The sequence below is a fragment of the Macrotis lagotis genome, chromosome X, assembly GCF_037893015.1.
Source record: "Macrotis lagotis isolate mMagLag1 chromosome X, bilby.v1.9.chrom.fasta, whole genome shotgun sequence".
NCBI classification, from domain to species: domain Eukaryota; kingdom Metazoa; phylum Chordata; class Mammalia; order Peramelemorphia; family Peramelidae; genus Macrotis; species Macrotis lagotis.
Window position 1 is genome coordinate 436,367,758 of NC_133666.1, and position 26,548 is coordinate 436,394,305.

The 26,548-nt window shown below is 36.2% G+C and overlaps 1 protein-coding gene across 4 annotated transcripts in view; it reads right to left on the bottom strand.

Annotated features, from left to right (window-relative positions):
• MAPRE2 (microtubule associated protein RP/EB family member 2) overlaps positions 1-26,548 on the bottom strand; it is a 203,001-nt gene that overhangs the window by 35,411 nt on the left and 141,042 nt on the right. For all 4 annotated transcript variants that reach the window (XM_074199552.1, XM_074199551.1, XM_074199550.1 and 1 more), the window contains 2 exons: positions 19,172-19,317; positions 13,022-13,235 (listed from right to left, as the gene is read on the bottom strand). In XM_074199552.1, the coding sequence (XP_074055653.1) occupies positions 13,022-13,235; positions 19,172-19,317 (360 nt within the window). The remainder of the gene's footprint in view (positions 1-13,021; positions 13,236-19,171; positions 19,318-26,548) is intronic.

Here is a 26,548-nt window from a genome sequence, read left to right on the forward strand (position 1 = left end):
TTCCAAATAAATCAATCATAGAATCCTTGATTGAAAGGGACTTGTAGAGGGCCAATTCTTTTGTTTTACATACGAGGAAATTGAGGGCCATAGGGATAAAATGACTTGCCTAAGATCACATAAGTGACTCAACTTGAATATAATGACTTGACCTCAGGTCCTTTGGATACAAAACAAGTACTCTTTACACTGTACCATTCTGCTTTTTGCATTGCTGTTTTACAGATGGGAAAACTCAGAAGATTGACACTTAACCTCATAGAATTCATAGTCTAAAAAGATCCTGTCTACGCCTTGTACACTCATACTTTTGAGGCAGTGTAGTACCATGGAATGGGTTGGGTTTAGAATGAGTAGGTTGTAGAATACTTTCAGTTCTGCATTTTCTCCCAGTTTCCTCATGAATAAAATCAGGGAGTGGCACTAACTAGATGGACTGAGTCCTTCCTATTGAGCCCAAAGGACATATATGATTCTATAATCTCATTTTTACCCATTTCCACCATAGCAACTCTGAATCAGGCCTTAATTACCAGGTTCCTAACAGATTATGTAACTTGCAGATTTCTCTCCACATCAAATACTTCTAATCATTGATAAAAAACAAATTTATAGCACAACTTTGATTTTATTAACCTTCAGTCCTAAAAATAAACCAAAAAACACAAACCCTAAATAATCCTTTGATGCTTACCAAATAGTCTAAACTCCTTAGAACCAAGATAGTTCTAACTTATCTTTCCAGACTTATCTCCAATTTCTCCCTCTCATTGCCCTGAGAATCTAAGCAAAATGAACTACATCCTATTTCCCTGAATGTGCCTTCTTTTCCCATATTGTTCCTTCCCTATTTTACCTATTCAACTTCTGATCATTTACTAAGTACCATTCTCACACTGATCCTTAATGATTTCTTCTGATCTTTCATAATCTGCTATATTATCAATTATAGTATTTTTTTGTTTTGTCATCAAAATTATGTTATTCTCGTAGGTGCTCTGTAAATGTTTGCTTTATGAATCAATACCTAAACCTGGTACATCTTCATAGCCCAGTTTAACTGCTCATGGTTTACTGACTCACCAATGGTGAAGAGATGTCTGATGGAACTGCTTGGGTCTGATAAAACAGCAAAGTAATACAAAGAGACCAGGAACCACTCTGCATCAGCTGTCCTCTGAATAAAAGCTTTTAAGTCATTTATTTAGTCTTGAAAGTGCCTTTTAACATCAAGACAATTCTGTCCTTTATTATTAGTGATCTATTTTCACATAAAGAAAGCTCTTATGGGTCTTTTCAATAAGGCAATTTAAATAATACTGACAACCAACAACAGTGTCCTATGGATATTAAAAAAAAGCACAAAAAAAAACCCCACAGAAAGCTAAGTTCCTTGACCCACCCCCCATTCTTCTCAAGAACATAAATCTCATAGTACTCTTCCTCCATGAAGCAAACTTGTGGAAAATCTTTTCCAAACATTACTTTTACTGCATCTAAATAGTATTACAAAATTGGCCAATCTAGTTAATTCAGAAACAGTTAGTTCTTAAGGGGGGAAAAAAAAGTCAGGAAGTGGTTGATTGACTTGTAATGGTTAAAAACACTGACATCTCATAGTTGTCACAGATAAACCCTTAAAATGGTAGGGGCAGTTTTGGCTAAGTGTACCCAAACCTTAATACTGGGTGTACCAATGCATTCAATGTGCCTCATGCTTTTAGTACACTGCATCTTTATTGGCTTCTTATATAGCAATGAACATAAAATTTTTAGTGGGTAGATAAGAACAGAAAAAGGAAAGAAACAAAAAGCCTGATAAATATAGCTGAGAGTATTATGTATCATTACTTTCCAACTATATATTAATATGACACATGCATGAATAGCACCAGTTCCTAATTAACGGGCACTAGAATTCCAGGGAATGGCATATAAGAAATTAGATTCATAATATAACAAAGAAATATTTTTAATAGTTATATGATATTTAATAACATAAAGTATAATTAAAGTACCAAGATAAGATCAAAATAAATACATGATCAAGATATATAGAGAAAATTAGAAAGAACAAGGAAAGAAAATTAGAAGAACAAGGAATATATATCACTCATCAGCCTTGTGGACAGTTGAACAATCTATGAAAAATTAATTTAAATTACTGTGGGAGCTTTGTGTTACAACAGATAGAAGATGGTCCTGGACCTGAATTTACAACTGGTTTCAGTCACTTACTAGTAGTGTTACCCTGGATAAGTCCCTTAACCTGTTTGCCTCACTTTTCTCAACTGTAAAGTAGAAATAATAACAGTATCTACTTTCCAGGATTGTTGGAAGGCTCAAATGAAATAATATTTATAAAGCATCTAGCACAGTTTCTGGTACTGTTTTATTAGAAGGTGCTATTTAAATGCTTATTCCCTTCTCTTCCTCTATTAATCTTATCTGATTTCTAAATTAAGTTGGCATTTTCAGTTCCTATTAAACAGTTTTGGCAGAAACTGACCCATGATGGTATAAAAGGAATCAGAATCTCAGAGATAGTACTTTCTTCAGGATTTTACATTTATATTTATTATATATGTATATATACACATACACATATGGAGACCAGTTTTGTTCAGAAAATACTTTTTTTTAGGTATTTTGCAAGGCAAACGGGGTTAAGTGGCTTGCCCAAGGTCACACAGCTAGGTAATTATTAAGTGTCTGATCTTGATTTGATTTGATTTGAACCCAGGTACTCCTGACTCCAGGGCCAGTGCTTTATCCACTATGCCACATAGCCGCCCCCAGAAAATACCCTCTTTGTTCACTCTTTTTTAAAAATAATAAGTTTGATGACAGCAAATAAAGATAACATTATTGGGAAAAATCTGTCCATCTACTCTGAAAGTTTTAATGCTTTAATGGAAAATGCACTCTGGAGTTCAAACTAAATGTACATTTTTAAGAGGAGAATGAACTTTCAAGTTTTCATAAGCTGTGATCTGATATGAAAATAATTTCCCTGGAGAGCTGTCAGATGGCTAAAATATAAAAAAAGTGTCAGAATTTAGAGAGTGGAAAAAAAAAGACTTCCTCTCCTTTTTTAGTGCCATCGTGTTTCCTTGTGTGACCAAAGAGGATGTGCTGCATGTTTGAAGACCCTAAAAACCTGGCCCTGAAGTTGTTTTCAAAGCTTTACTTTCTTTTAACAACAGGAATAACAGGAACAAAACCAGTCACACCAAAGAAATGTACTTATAATGAAACTACATAATCTAATTTCTAGGGCCTCAAAATGATCCTTTTCCCATTTCAATTTGATCAGAGATATTGCCAAGAAATTTCTACTTTTTCTAATTTAACAGTCACTATCAAGTACTATCCCTTCCCTTGCTCCAACCCCCAGATTACTGTTATCTCAAATACATATTTTAAGTTCTGAGGTTAAGACCAGACTTCAATTTTAAATGCCACTGAACTCATCCCAGAATTTTAGACAAGTTCTGTCCATATTCCATGACTCCACTCTGCTCAACCTGAAAGTGAAAAACCTCCCAGGCTCACTCTTTTTATTTAAAGAGGCTGCAGTTATACTAACCAGATCATATGATGCACATCTGTTTGAGTGGCCATCATGTACTTCAAGTTTTTTCCAAGTTGCATTTAAGGATGTCCTGAAAAACGGTGTTTACCACATTTTATGACCAAATATTTTTTTTTCTTTTTTATCTCCTCTGCCTGAAGTTTTCCCATTTCAAAAAAGGAAATTTCAAATGCAGAGGAAACTGGGTATGTATTTAAATTCTCACTGTTCCTTTTCAACATTAACTCTAAGTATGGCTTAGTATACTACATCTTTGACTTGTGTTTTAATTATTGCCTTCTAGAATTCTGATCTAGGACCTGTTATCCATAGTTCCAAAAAACAAAGGGCAGTCTGATTCATGGCTAAAGTTAAGACTGGAGCATCACTGCAGTTTATGTCAGTTAGTAGCCTGACTAATGTTTATGGAAAATTGTTTTGTTGTTCAGAGGTCTGCATGAATTCAGGATGATGAAGCAAATCAAAGCATTATATTCAGCTTCATCCTTCATGACTAGTACTTTGAAGAAATTTATAAATTCCTCTCACATAATTTACATCATTTCTTCTACCAGAACCATAAATAGAGCAGCTAAAATATGACATTGATATTGTTGACAAGAACCACAAAAGAGGAGAAATTTATTCAGTAAGCCACAATCCTATCAGTTAGTTATTCACAGCTCTCTGCCCATTCTTGGAAGGTGCCCTGGTTTTTCTGCACCATACTTTGTCTCCCTGGGCAGCCAGGAAACCAGGGGTCATAGTGGAAAGTGGGCTGGACTTGGCATACAGAACTCTCTGATTTGCAATCTTGCTTTAGAAATGTGACTCTGAGCAAGTCAATCAGCCTCTATGAACCTCTCCTTATCTGTTACCAGTTCTCTCTCATCATGATTACTTTCTAAAGAGTCAAAAAAAGTTATTGCTAAAGATGAGAATGTGTGGGTTTTCACAGCAAGAATGGAGACTTTCCTGGTCTCTTGTATTGACTGAAATGATAGCAAAGAATATGTCACTTGTGTTAGGATTAGAGGCTACAAATGGTCTTTAAAAAGTTTAAACAAAAATATCAAAAATGAAAGTCACTGAAATATACCTGAAAATGATACTGTAAAATTTGGTAGCCCTGATGACTACAACTAAAAATAATTTTGTTCTTTAAAGAAAACTCTGCTATCAGATATTACATTTTGCTGCATCTCACATGGTTTTGAAATGCCTTCAAAATATTCTTTGGACCAGAGACTTAGACCTCTTAGCACTTTGTACTTTTATCAGGAGTTCAAGTTCTGCCTCTGAGCTCTACAGAGTTGTAGAATTCTAGGTTAAGTCTCTTACCTTTCCAGTCCCTTAAGCAAACCTCTAATACTCTAAGTTGCTAGAAAGATGTAGAGATCTGCATTGATAGGAATTTACTCACTTGAAAAGTTTTCCTCACATTTTCCCTTATACAAATGAAGTTCCAGGTCCAATTCATCCCTTTTCAATAATTCCTACTGTCTGTAATTCATTCATACTTCTTTAAGGGAAGGAAGGGACTAGGTTCTATTTCCATCTGTGGTTTCCCCAAAGCTCAGCACAGAGGATGTACAATTGACTCGATAAATATTTGATGCATCAGTTTTTCTCAGGACAAAGTACTCTATTGGAGCAGTGGACTCTTTTGTTTTTCTCCCTCCTGATTCAGATACTGACTGCAGTGCTGAAGTCCTCTTTCCCAACCAACAACTTCTGGATGACACTTGCAGCAGAGGTGATGATATAAAAGCCTTGTTTCTTTGCTTTTTGGTGGGATCTTCCTTCTGTGACTGAGAAAGGCAGGCAGCCTTTGTCTTAAGAGATCTGAATTTAGGAGCTATGGTTGCTAGTGGAATGAACCAGGTTGCCACAGCTAAATATTCCAAGGCTTGGGCTGTTGCAGGTGGCTTATTGAAATCTCTCTGTTTAAGGCTAAGAGAGGAAAGAGCAGATTGTTGATGCTGCAATGGCTTTCAGCTTCTCTGTGAGGTTGGGGAGGAAAGATCAACTTTTCTTATTAAAGGAACATTCATTCTGCTCCTGTCTAGAATAATGTATCTCTGAAGCGGCTCTCTGAAGTTAGCTTGGAGGAGAGGGAGAGCCTGGGCAGAAAAAAAAAAACCATATCTGAAGAGTCAGTCTGTATTACTAATTTTTTTTAATACAAAAAAAGAGTATTATTATTATTATAATGGAAGTGGCTACAGCTCAGCCCAATTCTGTGACTTCTGGGAAGCCTGAAGTTTGTGAAAGGTTCAAATGATCCAATCTCTCATTTTGAAATTTGTAGTGAAATAGGATCATTTATTTGATCCAGAATAAGCATAATAGCCCTTTTGGCTTTTACGAAGTTACTCATGTAGCCTTTGGCTGGGTAAAGTTTAGCTGTTCTCCTTTTCTGATGTCAGGCCTTGGAAGTAGCCAGTAAGCTACTCCCTGTGAATAGTTTGGGTCTGTTCCATACTACTGCAGATCATAAAGTATGTCAATCTAGAGCGACTAGGATTCAATATTCAGGAAACTATTCTTTTTATAGGTTTTTAAATCTGATTCAATAGCTACGAATATGAAAGTATGCATATGTTCCCTATTCTTGAACCCTAAAATGGAAAATAAAATTATAAGCATTTGAGGACATAAAGTTATAAATTATAAGCCATTAAGTCAATTAAAAATACCCAAACACTAATTCCTATTAAACTATTTTCTTACAAGTTGAGTAATGACTCTTTAAATTGATCACCTCATAGACTTCTTTTAGTTTTTCTATGGTACATTCTCCCTCTGGGCTAGGGTTCCTCTGACTAATTTGAGGACATTACCAGCACATAACTTTATCAGAATCATACAGATGGTCAAGTTTTTGAGTTTAAGTTTTTATGACACTTCATATTACCTAATATTACCCCTAAGGAGGAATAACACCACTAAAAATGAGTGAGTTTAAACTATATTCCAAAATTGTTAAGCTGCATACTTTTTTTTTGGCTAGGCAGTGGGGTTAAAGTGACTTGCTCAATGTCACACAGCTATTAAGTGTCTGAGGTCACATTTGAGCTCAGGTCCTCCTGACTCCGGGGCCAGTGCTCTATCCACTGTACCACCTATTTGCCCCAGCAGCATACTTTTTGAAACAATGATAAAATCACTAGGCACATTCCCCAAAGAAACCAAAGAATGAGGGAAAAGGACTCAAATGTATAAAAATATTTATAGTAGTGTTTTTTGTTGTAGGAGAGAAGTGGATACTAAAGGGGTGATGATCCTCAATTTGGGAGTGGTCAATGAAATCATGTCACATGACTGTAATGGAATGCAGTTGTGTCAATATTCCACACATCTCTTTTGAAAATAGTCCCATTTTATTGTAGGGAAAAACTGAGACCCAGAAAGAAGTGAATTGTCTAAGATCTCACATGAAATAAGGAACAGAGCTATGACAGACACACATACACACACACACATAACTATCATGAGTCAAAGAAACATCTCCATATTGTGGTGAATGACAATCATAGGAAATACTACAATTAAGTGAGAGAAACTTTTCAGTTGGTCAGATTTAAATCTTTTCTAGTTAATTTGTGAAAGGTCACAAGGTGTATGGCTTTGTTAGTGGAGGACTTCTATCATTCATTTGGGTATGGGCATATCTAATCGCATTCTACCATGTGGACTAGTCCTCTATATATAGTGAGGGATGTCTGAAGTGTCTTTGCTTCCAATGGGAGATGATTAGGCCCATCTTTTTGTTCCATGAGAGAGAGACTTGGGGCTGCATTTCCATTTTATGTTAACATTCCCATACCAAGTTAATTCTGCCCTGGTTATTTTCCCTGCTGTAGATGATGTGTTTATTTTTAGCCATCATGTGATTCTCCGGTATTTTCCAGGCACTGCTTGAGTCACCCTCATTTCAGAGAACACTTCAAAGAGAAAATACACGCAAAAAAAACTTCCCATCTCAAAGTATTTCCATAATTTTAAATTCAAAATATTTAAATCTATTTGCACACATTATGAATCCTTTTATTACAATCCTAACTTTTTTATGCATCTCATCTCTTAGCAGAAAATTAAATTTCCTTTGAAATACTCACATTAGATACTAAACCTTATGATCTTCTGATTTCAGATCCTTTATGATACTGTTTTCACTGAGCAATGGAAATGGCACAAAAGCACCCCAGAGGACAGAGCCCTCAACTGGGCCTGCCAGCCATCCCTTGGGAAGTACATCCGTAGCCTGCTTCCACCAGCATCGGGGAAATGCAGTAGTTCTAAGTGGAGCAGTTTGAAAGGGCTGGGTGAGCAGCATGGAGCTGACAGATTGAGGAGGAACCAGACACATGGGCGTTGCTGTGACAACACCTTCCATGGGCGTTGTCACACGGCTGGCATCAGGGCTCAGTTAAAGGGGGACAAAAAAAACCTGGAACCTAAAATGGCGATAATTTAAAAATCTTCTGAATGCTTTGTCTTTCAGGTACAAAGACGGCCCTGCCCACCAGCCGTCTGTCGAGAATGCATTTTGAGTTTTTCCTCGGGAGTAGTTCATGCAGACTCTCTGGGGACTAGTGGAACACATTTGCTGGATGACTGGCTGGGGTTACAGTCTATAGCCTAACCAACACCTTCAGTCTCATCAGCACCTGGAGAATCAACTGGTCATTTATTTATTAATTAATTTACTACAATAATTTACTAACCCCTTTCTGCCAAATGAAGCTTTCTTACATATCATAACTGACTGAAAGGACTATGATCTGAACAACCAGAGTTTAAAAAATAATCCCTCTTCAGTTAACGTATGTATCTGTCTCTCCTACTACTTTTTTAGCTTTGGTGTGAGATGCTGTAAGGAAAGATGATTAGTCCCCAGAAACTCTTTAGGCTGCTGCTTTAGAGCCCTACTTTCCTTGACCTACATTGGACATGTTAATAGACATTCCTGGAAAAGATGCTTCTGAAGAGGCTCTGAAGCAACAGAGACTAAATTGTTTTTTGTTCTCCTTAGATGTTCTGTTGAACACATCAGGTAAGACAAAGGCACCCAGAAAAAAAGGAAAGCAAATCCACAGATGTTCTGTGCCATTTCACAAAACCCCTGATCTTGAGGGTCTGGTCCAAAGTTTCACATCAGGTTCCAATGCTCTGGCAGTAAGCCAGGCTGATAATGAGATGTGTGTAAGGGCAAACTTCTCCAACAACATGCAAGGAGCTAGCCGGGGAACTGATCAATATGAAAACAAACATATTGGACATCTGCATCTTTGTGACTTGCATAGGAAGCTTTCCAGGTGAGAAGGCTACTGGGACTAATAGGAAGACTTCCTCCCCAGGTACATTTGCTACAGAAGGATTGACTGTGATAACTCTGCTCAACCTTGTGGGCAAGCAGAAATTGGAACACACAAAAACAATCATCTTGACTATTTGGCTGAGGGTTGGGCTTTTTGAACCAAGAGTTATGAAGACAAGAATTTGAAAGGAAAGACACAATCAGAAGGCAGTGGCCAATCTGCCAGCCCGTCTAAGAATCAAGAGATTTGGGTTTTAGACATGTCTCCATTACTAATCTATTGTCTGGCCTGGTCTGGGGAACTCACATAGTTTACCTTTTCTGTGTCTCCTTTCTTCTTTTAATGTAGGGGGAAATGTTTTTGAATTCCATGAAGACCTATTTAAGTGTCTTGAACTCACCATTATTTGTTTTAGTGTCTCAAAAAAAACAAACAAAAAATGAAAGGCTTTCCAATAGAATTCTCTTTTCAAACCAAAGTAGTAAGGTTTAATGGCTTCTTTGTCCATACACACCAAGCCATTTTCTTTTGGTTCCTGACAACCCACAAATTCTAACCATTCAGCAAGAGCAAAGAAAGAACATAACTGAATGAATTTCTGTTGCTAGGAGTCTGTAACATAGAGCACTTTGATTTTATTTCTATTCTCTTCAGTTTTGTTTTTCTTTCTTCAAAATGACTTTATGAAGAAAAAAATTTACATTAGAGGCTTAATATTGAAATACATACACACACACACACCCCCCCTCCAAAAGTAGAAGATCTATCTTTGCAAGTTTGCTGACATCAGAGTTTTCAGTAAGTATTGTTTACATTTTTTTAAGGTTTTTGCAAGGCAAATGGGGTTAAGTGGCTTGCCCAAGGCCACACAGCTACATAATTATCAAGTGTCTGAGACTGGATTTGAACCCAGGTACACCTGACTCCAGGGCCAGTGCTTTATCCACTGTGCCAACTAACCACCCCATTTACATTTTTTTGAAGAAAACTATAGAGTCATATACTTTTATTCACTCTCAGGAAATGCAAATCAGTCTTTCTTTTTTTTTTCTTTCTTTCTTTGTTTCTTTGTTTCTTTCTTTGTTTCTTTGTTTCTTTGTTTCTTTGTTTCTTTCTTTTTTGATTTTTGCAAGGCAGGGGTTAAGTGAGTTGCCCAAGGTCACGTAGTTAGGTCATTATTAAATATTTGAGGTCAGATTTGGACTCAGATATTCCTGACTCCAGGGCTGGTACTCTATCCACTGCACACCTAGCTTCCCTGAAATGCAAATATTTCAAGCAGCCAATGTTATTATTTATTAATTGTCTACTATGAAATAGACTTGCCTGGATAATACCAAAACTGCTAGAGAACTGAAGAAATTACATTATCTGTCTGGGAGAACTTCAGCTTATGTCAAGAGATCCCTTTACATAGTTTCATTTGCTCCTCTTTCTCCTGACATCCAATCAGTCAAGCAGTGCCACAGTATCTTCAGAATACTGGCAAGAAGAAGCACTGGTTGAATTTTTATAAAGTTACTTTCCAAATTATTAGCTTAGTGTTGAGAAGCTGATCCTTGACAGGAAGAAAAAAATATCCACTGAACCAGAAGTAATCCCTTTATCAAATATCATTTGTTTCCTGAATATGTTCAAATCTCATCTCTAAAAAGTCTGCCCATAGGGCTGGAGAAAATAAGCTTTTACATTTAGAAGTTCTTCATCTCCAAATCATTATCATCATTCATCCACATTGTCATCTATCAAATTTAGTTATGATATTTCTAATGTCTCATTATAACAATCATCAGGTTTTCCTCCTATATTTATTTTTGTTTTCTAAAAAAAAAAAGAAATAATCAAATATTGAAGATGAAATAATGAAATCCCAAAAGGAAAGAGAAAAAAACTAAAGTGTCAATTTCTTTAACAACCTCTGTAACTTTCTCTATATGAGTATAATCTAAATTTATATATTTCATTTGACTTCTGTAGGAACTATAGATTTGAATTTCTTTTAAGTTTATAATTGTTTACCCATTATAGACAGCTAGGTGGGTACAATGAATACAGTGTCAGGTCTGGAGTCAGGAAGACTCATCTTCCTAAGTTTAAATCTTACTACAGCCTCAGACATTTGCTGGCTTTGTGATGATGGACAAATCATTTAACCTTGTTTGCCTCAGTTTTCTCATCTTAAATGAAGTAAAGAAGGAAAAGGCAAACTACTCTAGGATCTCTGCCCCCCTCCAAAAAAAACCCAAATGAGGTCATGAAGAGTCAAACCTGACTGAAAATAAATAAGCAATGACAATAAAAAGCTATTATCTAATGATGGTCATCCCAACTTGGGGTTTTGGTTTAGAATGAAGCAACTTAGAAACATCATAACGCCAGCAACTGTTGTGTTTACTGAACATCTACCATAATATAAACAAGGATTTTTCAAACATGCCCTTGGTTGTTGAATCAAAAGTCATAATGATATTTCCAAACAAGATACCAGCCTTCCGAGTGTAGCTAGAATGTAATTCACCAGAAAAATCACAAATTCTGATTTGGTATTGGCTGTTTACCCTAAACCATGTTACAACACGTGCTAATGCTGTTCTGAGCTGCTTCAGCATGAGAAAAAGCCAAGACACTTGATTGGCTCCACTGGAACTCATCATTGACATGGAACTTGTGATTTCATTAGTAACTTGAGAATTCCCATTGAGGAACTTCTGTTCCTAATGTGGATAGATACCTGCCTGCTTTGCTCCTTATTAAATCTTGGAAGGTTAGCTGGGTTCTGAAGAGGTTAACTATCTTGATCAGAGATCTGCAGCCAGTCTGCAAAAGTAGGACTTGAACCCAGGTCCTTCTATCTACTATGCAATATTCTCTCTCTCTCTTTCAGAGAGAAAAAGAGAAATTGGCAATCTTTGCTAAGAATATATAAATGTGCACAAACAGCATTTCAGACACAAAAGGTTTCCCGGGTGAACACAGGAAGTAAAAACACATTGTTATTGCAGTGCCCAGAGAGGAAATCATGTAGACTAACTTTTTGTAGTTCAGTCATTTTCAGTTTTGTCCAACTCTATATAAATCCATTTGGGGCTTTCTGGGCAAAGGTACTTGTATGATTTGTCATTTCCTTCTCCAGTTCATTTTACAAATGAGAAAACTGAGGCAGATATGGTTAAGTGACTTCTGCAGGCTCATATAGCTAATAAATGTCTGAGGCCATATTAGAACTCAGGTTTACCTGACTCCAGATCTGGCACTCTATCCACTGTTCTACCTAGCTGCTCAGATTATAACAAAGGCACATAAATTATGTTCAAAACTGAATGATATGTCCTTCTTATAATACTCATATGACATGAGGTGTTGAAAAAAAAGAGTGAAAGGAGAACTTTGATTTTTCCTCACCTGTAAAATGAGGAGATAAGATGAGTTGACCTATGGAGACTCTTCCATTTCTACTTATTATCTGAAATTCTAGAAAAATCAATCAGGAAGGAAATATTCTACCCATTTGTTTACATGTTGAATATTCCTTTGTTCAACAAAACCAAAAGTTAAACAACTTTATCTTCCATCTTGAAAACATGAGCAGAGGCAGTGGGTGATGTGACAGACTGAAAGCTGTCTGGGGATTTAGGAAGGTCTAGCTAGGCCCAAGTCCTACTTCTGACATTTCCTCACTGTGTGAACCCCCCGGGGCAGTCTACTTACCCCTTGTGATCGTTATACAGCCTGCCTTGAAGGCAGGGACTCTCTTTTGCCTCCTTTTATAAGCCCCCCCATCACTTAGCATAGTATCTGGACAGGCATTGATAGAAGGAGCTTCCTTATTTGATATCATCTCATTTAACTAATTTGTATAATTAGTTCATTATCTAAACTAATTTAGATAATTAGCTAATTATCTAAACTAATGAAATCACAGGTCCAGCTGCTATCCCTGTTACATATATTACAAATATGGGATTTACTAGAAAACTTTCCACTGATCTGAGATAAGTATGACAGATTAAAACAAATGATAAAATCTGTCCACAGGAACTTAAAGTCTGCCTGCCAATGAGAACCAAGTTAAATGACCATGGTCTCTAGAATGAAGACTGAAATCCTTGTACTGTGATAGTACCTGCTGTAGGTGAGTTTGCATGGTGAGATTTCTTGGGCAAGTTGAAGATCTGTTCACCAGGGTCGGGTGGGGGAATTGCATCCTGGCCTTGCCGAGCCTCCACAGGATCATACTCCTTCCCATCATAATTTGCATCATAGAACTTCTTAAACCACTGGATGAAATCCAAGTTGTCCTGAAAGCGTCCCTTCACTAGCTTCTCCACCGGAATGACCTGTCAAATAAAATCAAGTCATGTTTGTTAGCTTGTTGCCTCCCCCATTAGATAGTAAGTTCCCTGAGGGCAGGGCTGTCTTTTTGCTTCTTTTTTTGTATCTCCAGCCCTCAGACAAGTATCTGGCACATAGTGAACACTTAATAAATGCTTATGGCTTTGCCTTATTTCTAATTTGTGGTTACTGTTTTTCTCTCCCTCTGGTTCTTGTCTTTTTACAGCTCTATTCTAAGCATCAATGGTTTTTTAACTACTCTAGAAGAAGAACCAAACTAAAATGTCAACTTTGGAATGGTGAATACTGCCAAGCAAAGCCAGAGTCTCTAAAATTTTTGCTGTTTTATAATTTTTTGCACAATGGTGATGGGGTAAAGGGATTTCAAGAACATGGCCAGTAAACAATCACACTTGAGGGAAGAAATAGTATGTGAGAAGAGGGCTTTTCTGTTCAGTCTCTGAACTGACAGTCAACATTCCTCCTTGAGGTCTCATAGAAAGTATTTGATCTGCTCAGGAAATACCTGGTTCTAATAATCACACACATGCTTAATGGGCAGCTAGCAAAAGACCCCCCCACCTCTGAAAATGAATTTGGAACCTCCCTGTAATAGAGGTACATCTTCATCACAGATATCACACACTTCCGTGTTGGAGTGATGGTGAGAGAGAAGCCCAAGAGAATCGAAGAGTCTGTGTGTGAGAATTGGTTTTGTGTGTGAGGCTGACCTTCTGTTAAGTGAACAACATTGAAAATGTGAACTGGTGCAGTGCAGACTGAACCTATGAGGAGGATTTGCAAGGTCAGCAGTTGCTGTGTTTATAAGTTATATACATGCAGAATTTCATCTTGCGCCATAAAGGTAGAGTGAGCCTTTTAACGTGGACATCAGTGACAAAATCTAGGTCATGATCCAGTGCTCCTTCCACCTCCATGCTGCCTCTCACTTATCTTGTTTAAATGAGTCATTTGCCATGACTTTTTTGAGGGATATTCTTCACAAAGATTCAGTGGAAGCCAAATTAAATCAAGTAAGACAAACTGATCATTGGAGGTGATTCTACATTCTTTATGAAATCTTTTTCATTCATAGGTAACAAAAACAGAAACCAAAAACCAAAAAACATTCCTACTTTTTTCTGAAGCTCTCATACTTAAGAGGATAGGAATTATTAATATGTTTTAATTAACATGGAAGTAGGCATTAATAAATCTTTGTAGATGATGATAATAATTTTGTAATTAAAAGTTTAAAACAATAATCTGAAGAAAGCAATTCTTGAATTTCAAAGGAAAAAATCAAAGTTTTAATATGGTAAGTTCAAATTTGGAGGTCCTAAGCGAAATATTACAACTATTAACCTCTTCAAGAGATCACCAGCCTGAGACCTAAGAAGATTCTCTTTATAATAAGGTCTTCCAGGATATAATAATAGAATTTTAGTGTTGGACAAGATTAAAGCAATTGATTGAGCACAATTTTCTTCCTGGTGCCAGAATTGCCTTAATAACAGCCTTGATTACTATTCATACAATTTCTGCTTTAATCCCCCCCCTTCTTTATCTTAATTCAAATATATATATATGTGAATCTCTTATGCTCAAGCTGTGAAGAAAAAAACAGATTTAAGGCACAGATGGGAAATTCTATCCATGGTGTGCAGTAGTGGAGACTTAGTCCAAATATAATCGAAATCTATTGTACTTGAAGGGGAGAAACGATAGCAAAGCTCAGAATGATGGATTAGAATGGTAGAAATGACCTAGAATCCTTGACTAAGGGTTTTAAACTTTATTTGACAGAAAATGGGGAGCCATTGGAAATCAGAAAGTTAGGTAGGTATTGCATGATCTGAAGAGTGCTTTTAAGAAGATAAATCTGGTATCAGGATGTTGGGTGGCATGAAGGAGATAATTATGGACTATTCTAACCATCCTTATGAGAGGCAGTTGCTCCATCCCTCTACCTGTATGGCATTCTTTCTTTTCTGCAAATATATTAATTAATTCCAGAAAAAGACATCATAAGATGAAGAAAAATGAAACAACCAGGGTTACTGATTATTAAAAAATTATTTGCTACCTGAATATAGTAAAAACAGATTGGATATTTAAGAATCAATTTTAAGGAATAGCAATGAATCACTAATAGGCCAAGGAATAAACTAGAAGTGGAATGAGAAAGGTAGAGAGAGAGAGAGGCAAATCCGATACCCACTAATAAAAAAAATAGCTTTACAAGAGTTCAAATATATAAAGTGACTGTTCTCATTTTTTTTTTTTTGGTATCAGGGCTCCTCAGCATTCTTAAAAATTAGTGAGGAGAGGGGAAGCTAGGTGGCACAGAGGTTGGAACACCAGCTGGAGTCAGGAGGACCTAAGTTCAAATTTGACCTCAGATAATTACTTAGCTGTCACTTAACCCCATTGTCTTATAAAAATTATATATATGTATATTGCTGAGGACTCTAAAAAGTGTCTGTTTCTCAATGTAAAGACCCAACAATTGCTTTCTGTGGGGGTGGGGGAGGGAAGTAAGACTGGGGGAAAAATTGTAAAACTCAAAATAAATAAAACCTTTAATTAAAAAAACAAACAAACAAAAAGAGTTTCTGTTTCTGCATTACATCTATTGATATTTACCAAATCAAAACTGAAAGGATCTTAATAGTGTCATGAAAATTGCTTTGACTTTACAGAACCCCTGGTAGGACTGTAGGTTCCTGGTCCACGTTTTAAGAAGTTTAAAGTATGAAAGAAAAATTATCATCAATAGAAAGTAAGTTCCTTAGAAATCAAGACAAAACTTTCTTTGTTAAGTATTTTCTCAAGTCTTTTGTTAGAGAATATTTATCTTCATTTTGAAAATCTATAAAATACACATATCCCTAATCTTATCAGAATCTTAACTACCCTCTTCCTTTCTTGGTTCTCAGGGTATCAATATGCCTTTCCTGGGTCTAGAAAAGTTTAGCACTGTGAAGAAGTCATCCTATCCTATATATGTCTAGCAAGAAACAGCAGTAAGAGCTAGAAAGAGAAATCCCATTCAAAGTAACCTCAGACAGGGTAAAATACTTGGGAGTCTATTTGCCCAGACAGACTCAGAATCTTTTTGAAAACAATTATAAAACACTTCTCACACAAATTAAATCAGATTTCAATAACTGGGCAAATATCAACAGCTCATGGATAGGGAGAGCTAATATAGTAAAATGACAATTCTACCAAAACTAAACTATCTGTTTAGTGCCCTATCAATCAAAATTCCAAAAAATTACTTTAACGAGTTAGAAAAAATTGTGAGTAAATTCATATGGAGAAATAAAAAGTCAAGAATTGCCAGGAGCTTAATGAAAAAAAATGCAAACGAAGGTGGCTTAGCACTACCCAATCTAAAATTATATTATAAAGCATCAGTCATCAAAACTGTTTGGTATTGGCTAAGAAATAGAGTGGTGGACCAGTGGAATAGGCTAGGTGTAAAAGCAGGAGAGGATTATAGTAATCTACTGTTTGATAAACCCAAAGAGTCCGGCCACTGGGATAAAAACCCCCTCTTTGATAAAAACTGCTGGGATAATTGGAAGTTAGTATGGAAGAAACTTAAATTTGACCAACACCTCACACCCTTTACCAAGATAAGATCCAAATGGTTACAGGACATAGGACATAGACATAAAAAAATACCATAAGCAAATTAGAAGATCAAGGACTAGTCTACCTGTCAGATCTATGGAAAGGGGAACAGTTTATGACTAAGGAAGAGTTGGAGAACATCACTAAAAACCAATTAGATGATTTCGATTACATTAAATTAAAAAGCTTTTGCACAGATAAAACCAATGTAATCAAGATCAAAAGAAAAGTAGTAAATTGGGAAACAATCTTTACAACTAATGATTCTGACAAAGGACTCATTTCTAAAATATACAGAGAACTGAGTCGTATTTTTAAAACAAAAAGCCATTCCCCAATTGACAAATGGTCAAAGGATATGCAAAGGCAATTTACAGATGAGGAGATCAAAGCAATCCATAGCCATATGAAAAAATGCTCTAAATCATTAATTATTAGAGAAATGCAAATTAAAGCTTCTCTGAGGTACCACCTCACACCTCTCAGATTGGCCAATATGACCAGGAAGGATAATGATCATTGTTGGAAGGGATGTGGGAAATCTGGGACACTATTACACTGTTGGTGGGGCTGTGAACTCATCCAACCCTTCTGGAGAGCTATTTGGAACTATGCCCAAAGGGCAACAAAAATGGGCATACCCTTTGACCCAGCAATACCACTACTAGGTCTATACCCTAAAGAGATGAGGAAAAAGGATAAAAACATTACTTGTACAAAAATATTTATAGCAGCCCTGTTTGTGGTGGCAAAGAATTGGAAATCCAGTAAATGTCCTTCAGTTGGGGAATGGTTTAGCAAACTGTGGTATATGTATGTCATGGAACACTATTGTTCTATTAGGAAACCAGGAGGGACGGGATTTCAGGGAAGCCTGGAGGGATTTGCATGAACTGATGCTGAGTGAGATGAGCAGAGCCAGAAAAACACTGTACACCCTAAAGGCAACATGGGAGTAATGTTCAAGCTTGAAGGACTTGCTCATTCCATCAGTGCAACAATTGGGAACAATTTTGGGCTGTCTGCAAAGGAGAGAGCCACCTGTATCCAGATAAGGAGCTGTGGAGTTTGAACAAAGAGCAAGGACTACTCCCTTTAATTCGGAAAAAAAAAAAACCCAGATGGCTTATTGTCTGATCTGATTACCTCTGAGAATTCTGTTCTCTTTAAGGATATGATTTCCCTCTCATCACACCCAATTTGGATCAAGGTACAACATGGAAACAAAGTAAAGACTGACGGAGGTCTATCTGTGGGGCGGGGGTGGGGGGAGGGAAGCAAGATTGGGGGAAAATTGTAAAACTCAAATAATATCTTTAATAAAAATTAAAAGAAGTCATCCTAGGTTTGTAATCAGGGTCTGGGGGGTGGGAATCCAGGCTCCAGGGAATCACTCACTATGGTTGGGTTCTTTGACAAATCAAATTCTCAACAAGTTTTTTCATTTGTAAAATGAGGGAGACACAACTAAATACTTCTAAGTTATCGTCCAGTTTTTAATCTACGATCCTATAAACTCAACCACTTCTTTCACCTCATTCAACATTTCTTTTTCTTTTTTAAATAAAACTGCTCCAATTAAGGTAGAATGATATTCCTTTCTATAACTAATAATTAAAGCAATATAACTAATATAACTAAGTACTAGCTACATAATAGTAAGAACAGAACTAACACTTAAATAAAGTCAAGTGGTTACTATCTACATTTTTTTTTTGTTTTTTCAATGCAATAGAGTTAAGTGGCTCGCCCAAGGCCACACAGCTAGGTAATGATTAAATGTCTTAGGCTGGATTTGAACTCAGGTACTCCTGACTATAGGGCCGGTGCTCTATCCACTGTGCCACCTAGATGCCTTTACTATCTATTTTTAAACAAAAATTCATGTTTAATCAATGTGGGGTTAACTGATTTTTCTATCTCATATATAGATAGTTAATGTTCCATTTTTCTTTAAGAAAAATTGTGCTAATTAAGGAAGGTAGAATAATATTCTTTCTGAAACTAATAACTCAAGTGATATAATTAACAATGACCCTTAAATACTTCTAGTTATATAACAGTAAGAACAGAAAAAATTCTTAAACCCAAACATCATTTATAAACAAAGTCAGATGGCTACTATCTACTTTAAAAAATTCATATTTAATGACTGAAATGACTATTTTTTATCTCATATATAGACCTTAGTATTCATACTTTTGACTTTTTAGCTAAAGGTTGACACCTGTATTTCCTCTACAAGATGATTTTAAGATAAAATGATATAGTTTATATTAAGATCAATTCAGTCCCCTACCTTATCAACATTCATTCTTTTAAATGATGCTTGCAGAAGTTTAAAATTGTGAATATATTCATGTTCCAACTTTGCTTGAAATTTTACTTTCTTCAAACTAATACAGCCTGGAAATAGCATGTCCATGAACTGGCAATAGGCTGCTCCTGAAATGAGAGGAAGAAAGTTTAGGAATTAATCTTGATGCACAAAGAGGTGACAAAGTAACATGGATTATGAAGAAGAAAAGTCATCATGTTTAAGAGCCACTTAGAGTAAATAGAAAGGATCATTATGTTCCAGAGCATTAAATATCACCATGGTGTATATACAGTTCTCTCCTCTCCACTGGGTTGGGATGCACCAAGGATTGCTGCAGAATGGTAAAGAATTGATTAAGATGGAAAAAGTGGGAGTCACTTTTCCATTCCCAACTGCTGCATTATTTTGTCAATATCTGGGAAAAGAATACTCTAGAGTGAATGATGAGAAGGCTCTTTTTTTTTTTTGCATAGCAATGAAATTAATGTCTAACTAATTATCTTAACTTCCTGAACTCAAATAGCTTTATGACAGCTAGAATATCAATAATTACAAGCTCAATTCCTTCATGCTGACCTTGGACCTATCCTTAAATCCCAACTTCCAGTGAATGGCCATACTTATTTTCATTTTTTTAGTTTTTTTCCCCTGTCCTAAGTTGCTGAAAGACAGGCATGTGTAGTAGGGAAAAAAACTAAACAAAAACTGGCTAAGAAACAGTTGGAATATCAGTCCCTAGGTCTACTATCTATTGGCTGAGTGATTTTTCACAGATGTTTAACTAAGACTCAGTCTCCTCACTTGTAAAATGGGGATAATTAACATCTAAGTTACCTACTTTAATGAAATTATTTAAGATAACAAATGAGATAATGTTATAAATCACTTTGAAAAAGTAAAGGCCTTATATGCTTGTAACCTATTACAAAATGGTTTTGCTCGGTTTTGTTTATTTTTCTGAAAAGGACACAGGGTACGAGGATTTTTTTTTTCCCTTGGAAAAATGGCCCCATTTTTTTTCAGTTTCTTTCTGATTCAGTTTCTTTTTCTTCCTATTCTGCTCAGTCTCTGCAGTGAATGTTTTCATGGCAGACTATGCTGAAGAATGGATTTCTTTGTCTGTTTTACCATACTGATATTGTATGCTTCATTGATGGCCTCAATACATAAAAACTGTGATGAAGGACTAATGATGACAATAGTCCTTGGTCAGCTGAAAATAGGAAACGCTGCTAGACAAGTTCATAGAGTGAGAGAAAAGATAATAAAAACATCTTTTCACATCTGTAGAACACATTAAGGCTTGCAAAGTACTTTCTTGGCAACAAAACTAGGAGGTAGGGAGTAGAGGTATAATTATTCCATTTGACAGATGAGAAAACTGAGGCTGAAAGCAGTTAAATGATTTGCTCAATTATATAACTAGTAAAAGTGCGTGAGAATGAATGATCATCTCCACCTTGCTCTGGTGTGTTGTGTTCCCTCTTTACCCAATAAATCTTACCATCAATGCTATATAGGTCAAAATGTGTAGACTTATTTTTTCATAACTGACTTATAAAAGTTACTTTCTTGAACTCATGTGTGTGTATGTGTGTTTGTATGTATGTATGTATGTATGTATATTTATATGTTTTTCTCTAAATATTCCTTCAATGCATTTTTAAAAAAAACCTGAGGTGTCTGACAGTGAGATGTAGATGCCATGTCTTCAAAAACTACCTCCCATTATCCTTGTACCACTTTTAGGAGCTAACAGTTATTGTCTTGTCCTAGGGATGATGACAAATCCTTTAGGGGGCAGGGGTCATTTGGGTTATTTAGCACTTGAGCAGTTTCATAGGTCTAAGCATGCCCCCAGGTCACTCCATAGCCAAAGGACACCTTCAGGATTTGGGATAGGGTCCACCTAGTAAATGAAGTATGACTGGGGTCTTTTTCTGAAAATGGTGTTCCAGGAGAGATAATCATCAAGAACAGGGAGCCTCAGAGTTGAATTTCTCCAGATCTAAGAGTAGGGAATGAAAACGTACATACTCCGAAGTACAAAGTAGAGAATGATGTAGAGTTAAAGAAGGATTACTTTCCCAGTGGAGGTAGCATCTGAAAGATGCTTGACCTTGAAAGAAGAAAAGGCATCAGAAAGGCACATGAGGAAGGGAAGCATTCAAGGCATGGGAGACTGCCTGTGCAGGAATGTGAGATGGCTTGCCAAAATCAGGGAATTCATGGAAAATTCTTAAGTTTTTTTTAAAAAAATAAACTCTTAACTCATCCTGCATTGTGTTGATTTTTTTAGTCTAAGTATAGGACTTAGTACATCTACCTTTATTAAAATTCACTTTATTAGCTTTATTCTATTATTTGGAACCTTTTATTAATTAAACTAGATAATCTATTTTGTTAAGGATGTAATCTAGACCTTCATCCAAGACTCTGATAAAAATTTTTGAAAAAAGAAAAGAATTTTAATTATAGTCAATAAATAGTAAAGTACCCACCAAAGGCCAGGGGAAGCTAGGTGGAGCAATGGACAGAGCACTTGGAATCTGGAAGGCTCGTCTTCCTTAGACACATACTAGCTGTGTGATCCTGGGCAAGTCACCCAACCCTGACTGCCTCAGTTTCCCCATCTGAATGAGCTGGAAAAGGAAATGGCAAACTATTCTAGGATCTTTGCCAAGAAAACTCTAAATAAAAGAGTCAGACACAGCTGAAAAATGACTGAAAAAAATATGTTAGATCCTGTTTCAAGTGTTGGGAACAGAAAGGAAGGCAAAAGATAGTTCCTGTTCTCGAGGAGCTCATAGTTGGATAGATACCCTTGAAACTTCTTTTTTAAAAAGATCTGATCCATTAATCGGTATTCTATGGATTATGGTCAGTCAGTCATTTATAAATAAACCTAATGATATTATATCCTGTCCATAAAGATACAATAAAATAAGACTATCAAATGACTTGCTAAAATCTACAAATATTACATATATAGTGGGGTTTTTTTTATCTACCAAGACTAATAATTCTATCAGAAAAGGATCAAGCTTATTTGACATGACAAGTTTAGGAATCCATGTTGGCACCTAGTGTTCAACCCTCTTTTCCTTTTTTTAATAAATTTTTTTTTCAGGCAATGGGGTTAAGAGTGACTTGCCCAAGGTAATACAGCTAGGCAATTATTAAGTATTTGAGGGCAGATTTGAACTCTCTTGACTCTGGTGCTGGTGCTCCATCCTCTACACCACCTAGCCAACCCTCACTCTGAGGCTGGTGCTCTATCTACTGCACCAACCCTCACTCCTTCCTTTTTAAAAGTAGAGAAATCCTCCATTGAATCTTGTTTTACAATTTTGCTCAGGATCAGCACTAAACTCAACTCTACAGTTTTTAGAATATACCTTTTATTCCTTTTCTAAAAATTGACACACCATTTACCATGTTTAAGACTTTCCATACCTCTGTTTATTTCCATGGTTTCTCAAAATATCAATAATCAACTAACCTCATCTGCAACTTCTTTGAGGCCATTAGGATGTTATTCAACTGGGTCAATGGCTTGTTTTTATTAGGAATAGATAGGTGCTCTCTTACCGTTCCCTTCATCTACTTTGCATTTATTTTCCTTTTTGACTATGTTTATGTTCTACCCCTTCCTGATAAATCATTTTCCTTGATAAAAATATCAGCTATTTCTGATAGCTAGGTGGGCAGCTAGGTGGTGCAGTGGATAGTGCACCGGTCTTGGAGTCAGGAGGACCTAAGTTCAAATTCAACCACTTACTTAGCTGTATGACCTTGGGCAAGTCACTTAACCCAGTTGCCTTGCAAAACAAACAAACAAAAAAGAACTATCCCTCCAAAACTTGCTTTATTGCTTTGTCTCCTGGAAGATAAAACTGTCCATCAGGTGTGTCATGAATTTTTCAATTGTATGATTAGCTATGTCCTCCAAAAGCTATCCAAGTACTTACTTGCCTTTGTGGAAAGCATCAACAACATCCTCTATCAGATCAGTCGTTGAGTTGTATATTATCAGAGATATCTTTCTTACATTTTTTTCCTTTTCTTCTTATTTCCTTGATTATCACTTTGTTTTCACTTTTAGGTTTTGGAATTTCAAGAGAAATTAGCATATTTTTGTTGTACAGAACTACTCTGTTTTGATGTTACTTTTGAAACAAGCTTTACCTTTCTATTGTTGTATAATGAGTCCCATTTCTACCAACTAAAAGTGGTTCCTATGATAGTCAAAATTACTTTTTGGTTAAAATTCCAAGTTAAACTTGTTCATGAACCATATTATATTATGTAGGTAGCTCCCCTTTGAACATGCCCTTCCCCAATTTACACTCACAAGTGTGATTTTCCCCCCAATTTACACACACAGGTGTGATTTCCCCAGGTTCAAGATGCCACTTGAGGGTCCACCCTGGTGATAACATTTACTTACAGCAGTGAGCTAGAACACACAAATCAGTTCAAAGTAATGGCATTTACTATAAAGTATAAGAGATTAACTGAAAAACATCTGTCCCATCAATCTGTACACTCTTTCATAAATTCATATGGAAGTAGCAGAAAGAGTGAGCATACACCCATGGGGCAATCATATGACCCAAGGCAATTCACATCTCCTGAACCAGAGGATGCCAATGTCTTTCCTTCACTCATGGTGTTCACAGGTTGCTCCTCTGTGAGAACAGCATAATTTTTTAGCACATTTTTTTTCCAGTCCAACTTGATGGTTGGCCTCTCTGGGCATGCTGTTTGTGGGGCATGGCATCTCCTGCTGGGCAAGTAACTCCAGTGAGTGGAGAGAGGAAAAGAAAATCTCTTCTCCCAATGTACTGTGGAAGAGGAATAAGGGGGAAAAAAGCATTCTCTCTACAGAGTTATGGTCTTACTTCATTCATGGGTGGCTCTCTTTTATCTACCAGAGAAATTAATTGCCTAAACAATTTCTCAGAACTTGCTCTTAATTTTTAAAGGTTGCTAGGGCTATGGTTGATCTTCCAATCAGTGACTAGCAGTCTTATAATTCTACCAAATTAACTGAAAAGTGTCTTCACATCTCCAAATGCAGTAAAGAAATAGAAGCATTTTTAGCTTTTTATATATTTGTGTCAAATTTTATATTTGTTGTATTAAAATTTTATAAGATTTCTTTAAAATATTGGAACAGGTCACTCAGGATGAAATTCAAATTGGAATTATAAAATGAATCAAAATCTGAAAGGGAGACAAACCTTAAATTAACACTTCATTGTCTCTGCTACTTGTTGCTTATAGTCTATAATTGCATCAAGAGGGTAGAAAGGACTCAACTGAACAAAAGCCCCCTTATCAACAAACAGCATCCCCTCCACACATACAGGTACATTGTATATTGACCTGTAATAACTTGTTTGACAAGGGGATGAAAATTAGATATTTGTAAAACATCTGAGAGATTTTCTTAATCATAGCATGGTAAGGATATTCAGAGAAGGGAAAGAATATTTAGCGAGGAACCAGTTTTAATTCAGTTGAATACAACTTCCCTTTGCCAGTGTTGGTCATGCTGCTGGTATACACTCAGAAATCACAGGGCAGGAAGCAAGTGACTACTGGTACCCTGGATTTTGCTCTTAGAGCCCCAGAAAACTAGTCAATGGTCCTGATTCAATTAGGTCTTAAGGGTGGTTTCAATACTTTTTAAGGGGGGCGGGAACCTAGCTTCTTAGGATGTTGCTCTCATCACAACATCTAAAATTAATCATAGTTTTTGTCCCTTTTCCTACTTATTTTCTTTTATAGAGTACTGGTTCAACTGTTATTCTTTCTATTATTATTATAATTGTTGTTTTTAATCATACTTGAAATCACTCATAATACCTAGTTTTAAAGTTTTATATGGTCATTTTTCTCATAGTCAAGGACTAATTATAAATTTAAAGACATCAGGGTCATATTCCAGGTTTTATCTTTGTCAGATCTCATTACTTTGATATCTTTATTTATTTTTCATTTTCTTCTTTAAAGTCCAAATTTCAAATTGGAAGAAGAATTTTATTTATTTATTCTACTATTCTGCCCAAGTTTTACAATTTCTAAGGGATAACTTTTAAATTTCCTTCCAGTAGTCTCCATGATTTTCTCCTGAATCATTAGAAATATGTAGCTATTAGAGGTTGTCAAATCTTTGAACACATTCTTTTCTACTTTGGATCCCTGCTCCAAGAACAGGACAACTCCTCCTATCAGACCATGAATAACTCTGAAGGTATTACCAAAGGTCATCACGTGTCTCTTCTTCTGAGGACCAGGATCAGGTTTTTCTTATACCTGATGGTACCCACTTATTATCGTTCTCCTTGGTCTGTGCAGCATGGGATCCTCCTTCTTCCAAAGAAGGTAAAAATTCACCATTTGTGAGAAACGCTTCATGGCCATTATATAAATCCAAGAGTACAGTCATTATATAAATCCCAAACTCCATTTGTCATACACTTGGCCAGAATTAAAATTGAGAATTTTCTCCCCCTCTTCTTTGATCAGTTCTTTCATCTTCTCTATTCCGTTCAACCAATGGCAGGTAGAGTGCTAAACAGAGGTGCTTAAAAGACCACCACCAACAAAAAAATGCTGCTCTCAAGGTGCTTCCATTCTACCAGTCTTTTGAATGACACAGAGCACAAACCCTTACAAATAACTAATTAGTGCTGTGGCAGGAATTCAAATATGTCCCAAACTGGCAGATCACCAGAACAGTTCCTCCATGTTCTAGAAACGTCCTCTTACGATAACAGTTAGGGTTCCAAGACTTCTATGACCTCCTAAAATCCCTGTTGTTAATTGCTATGACAAACTGGCACCTTCTTGTACCACTGAGTTTTCAATCATATGGGTTTCTGACATGCCTCTTGTAAACCAGCCAATCTTATTTCTTAAGCCATAACAATCTGTTCAAACTCTCAAATTTTTCAGGTATAAGTATTTAGGATAGATATACTCATTCCTCAGTTTGCTATCCAGGTTCCTTAAGCAATCATTATACAAATTCAGTATATTTGGAAATTCTGAAAATCAGACATTATATATGGTTACTTAATTATGAAATAGATAATCATTGGTCCTGAAGTCAGAAGATTCAAGTTTGAATTCTGACTCTTAATTTATTGTATAAGTACAATAAATGGTTCACTTCTCTGGGTTTTTGCACATTTATAAAACTAAAGGATTAACCTAGCTGATGTCTGGTCCAAAACAGTTCCTAAAATTTGTCAATTCTATGATTTTAGTATTGTTAACAAGTTCTTCTCATGAAAGATATTTTATAGTTCTGCTAAAATGCAGAGACTGAGTTGTATAATTTTC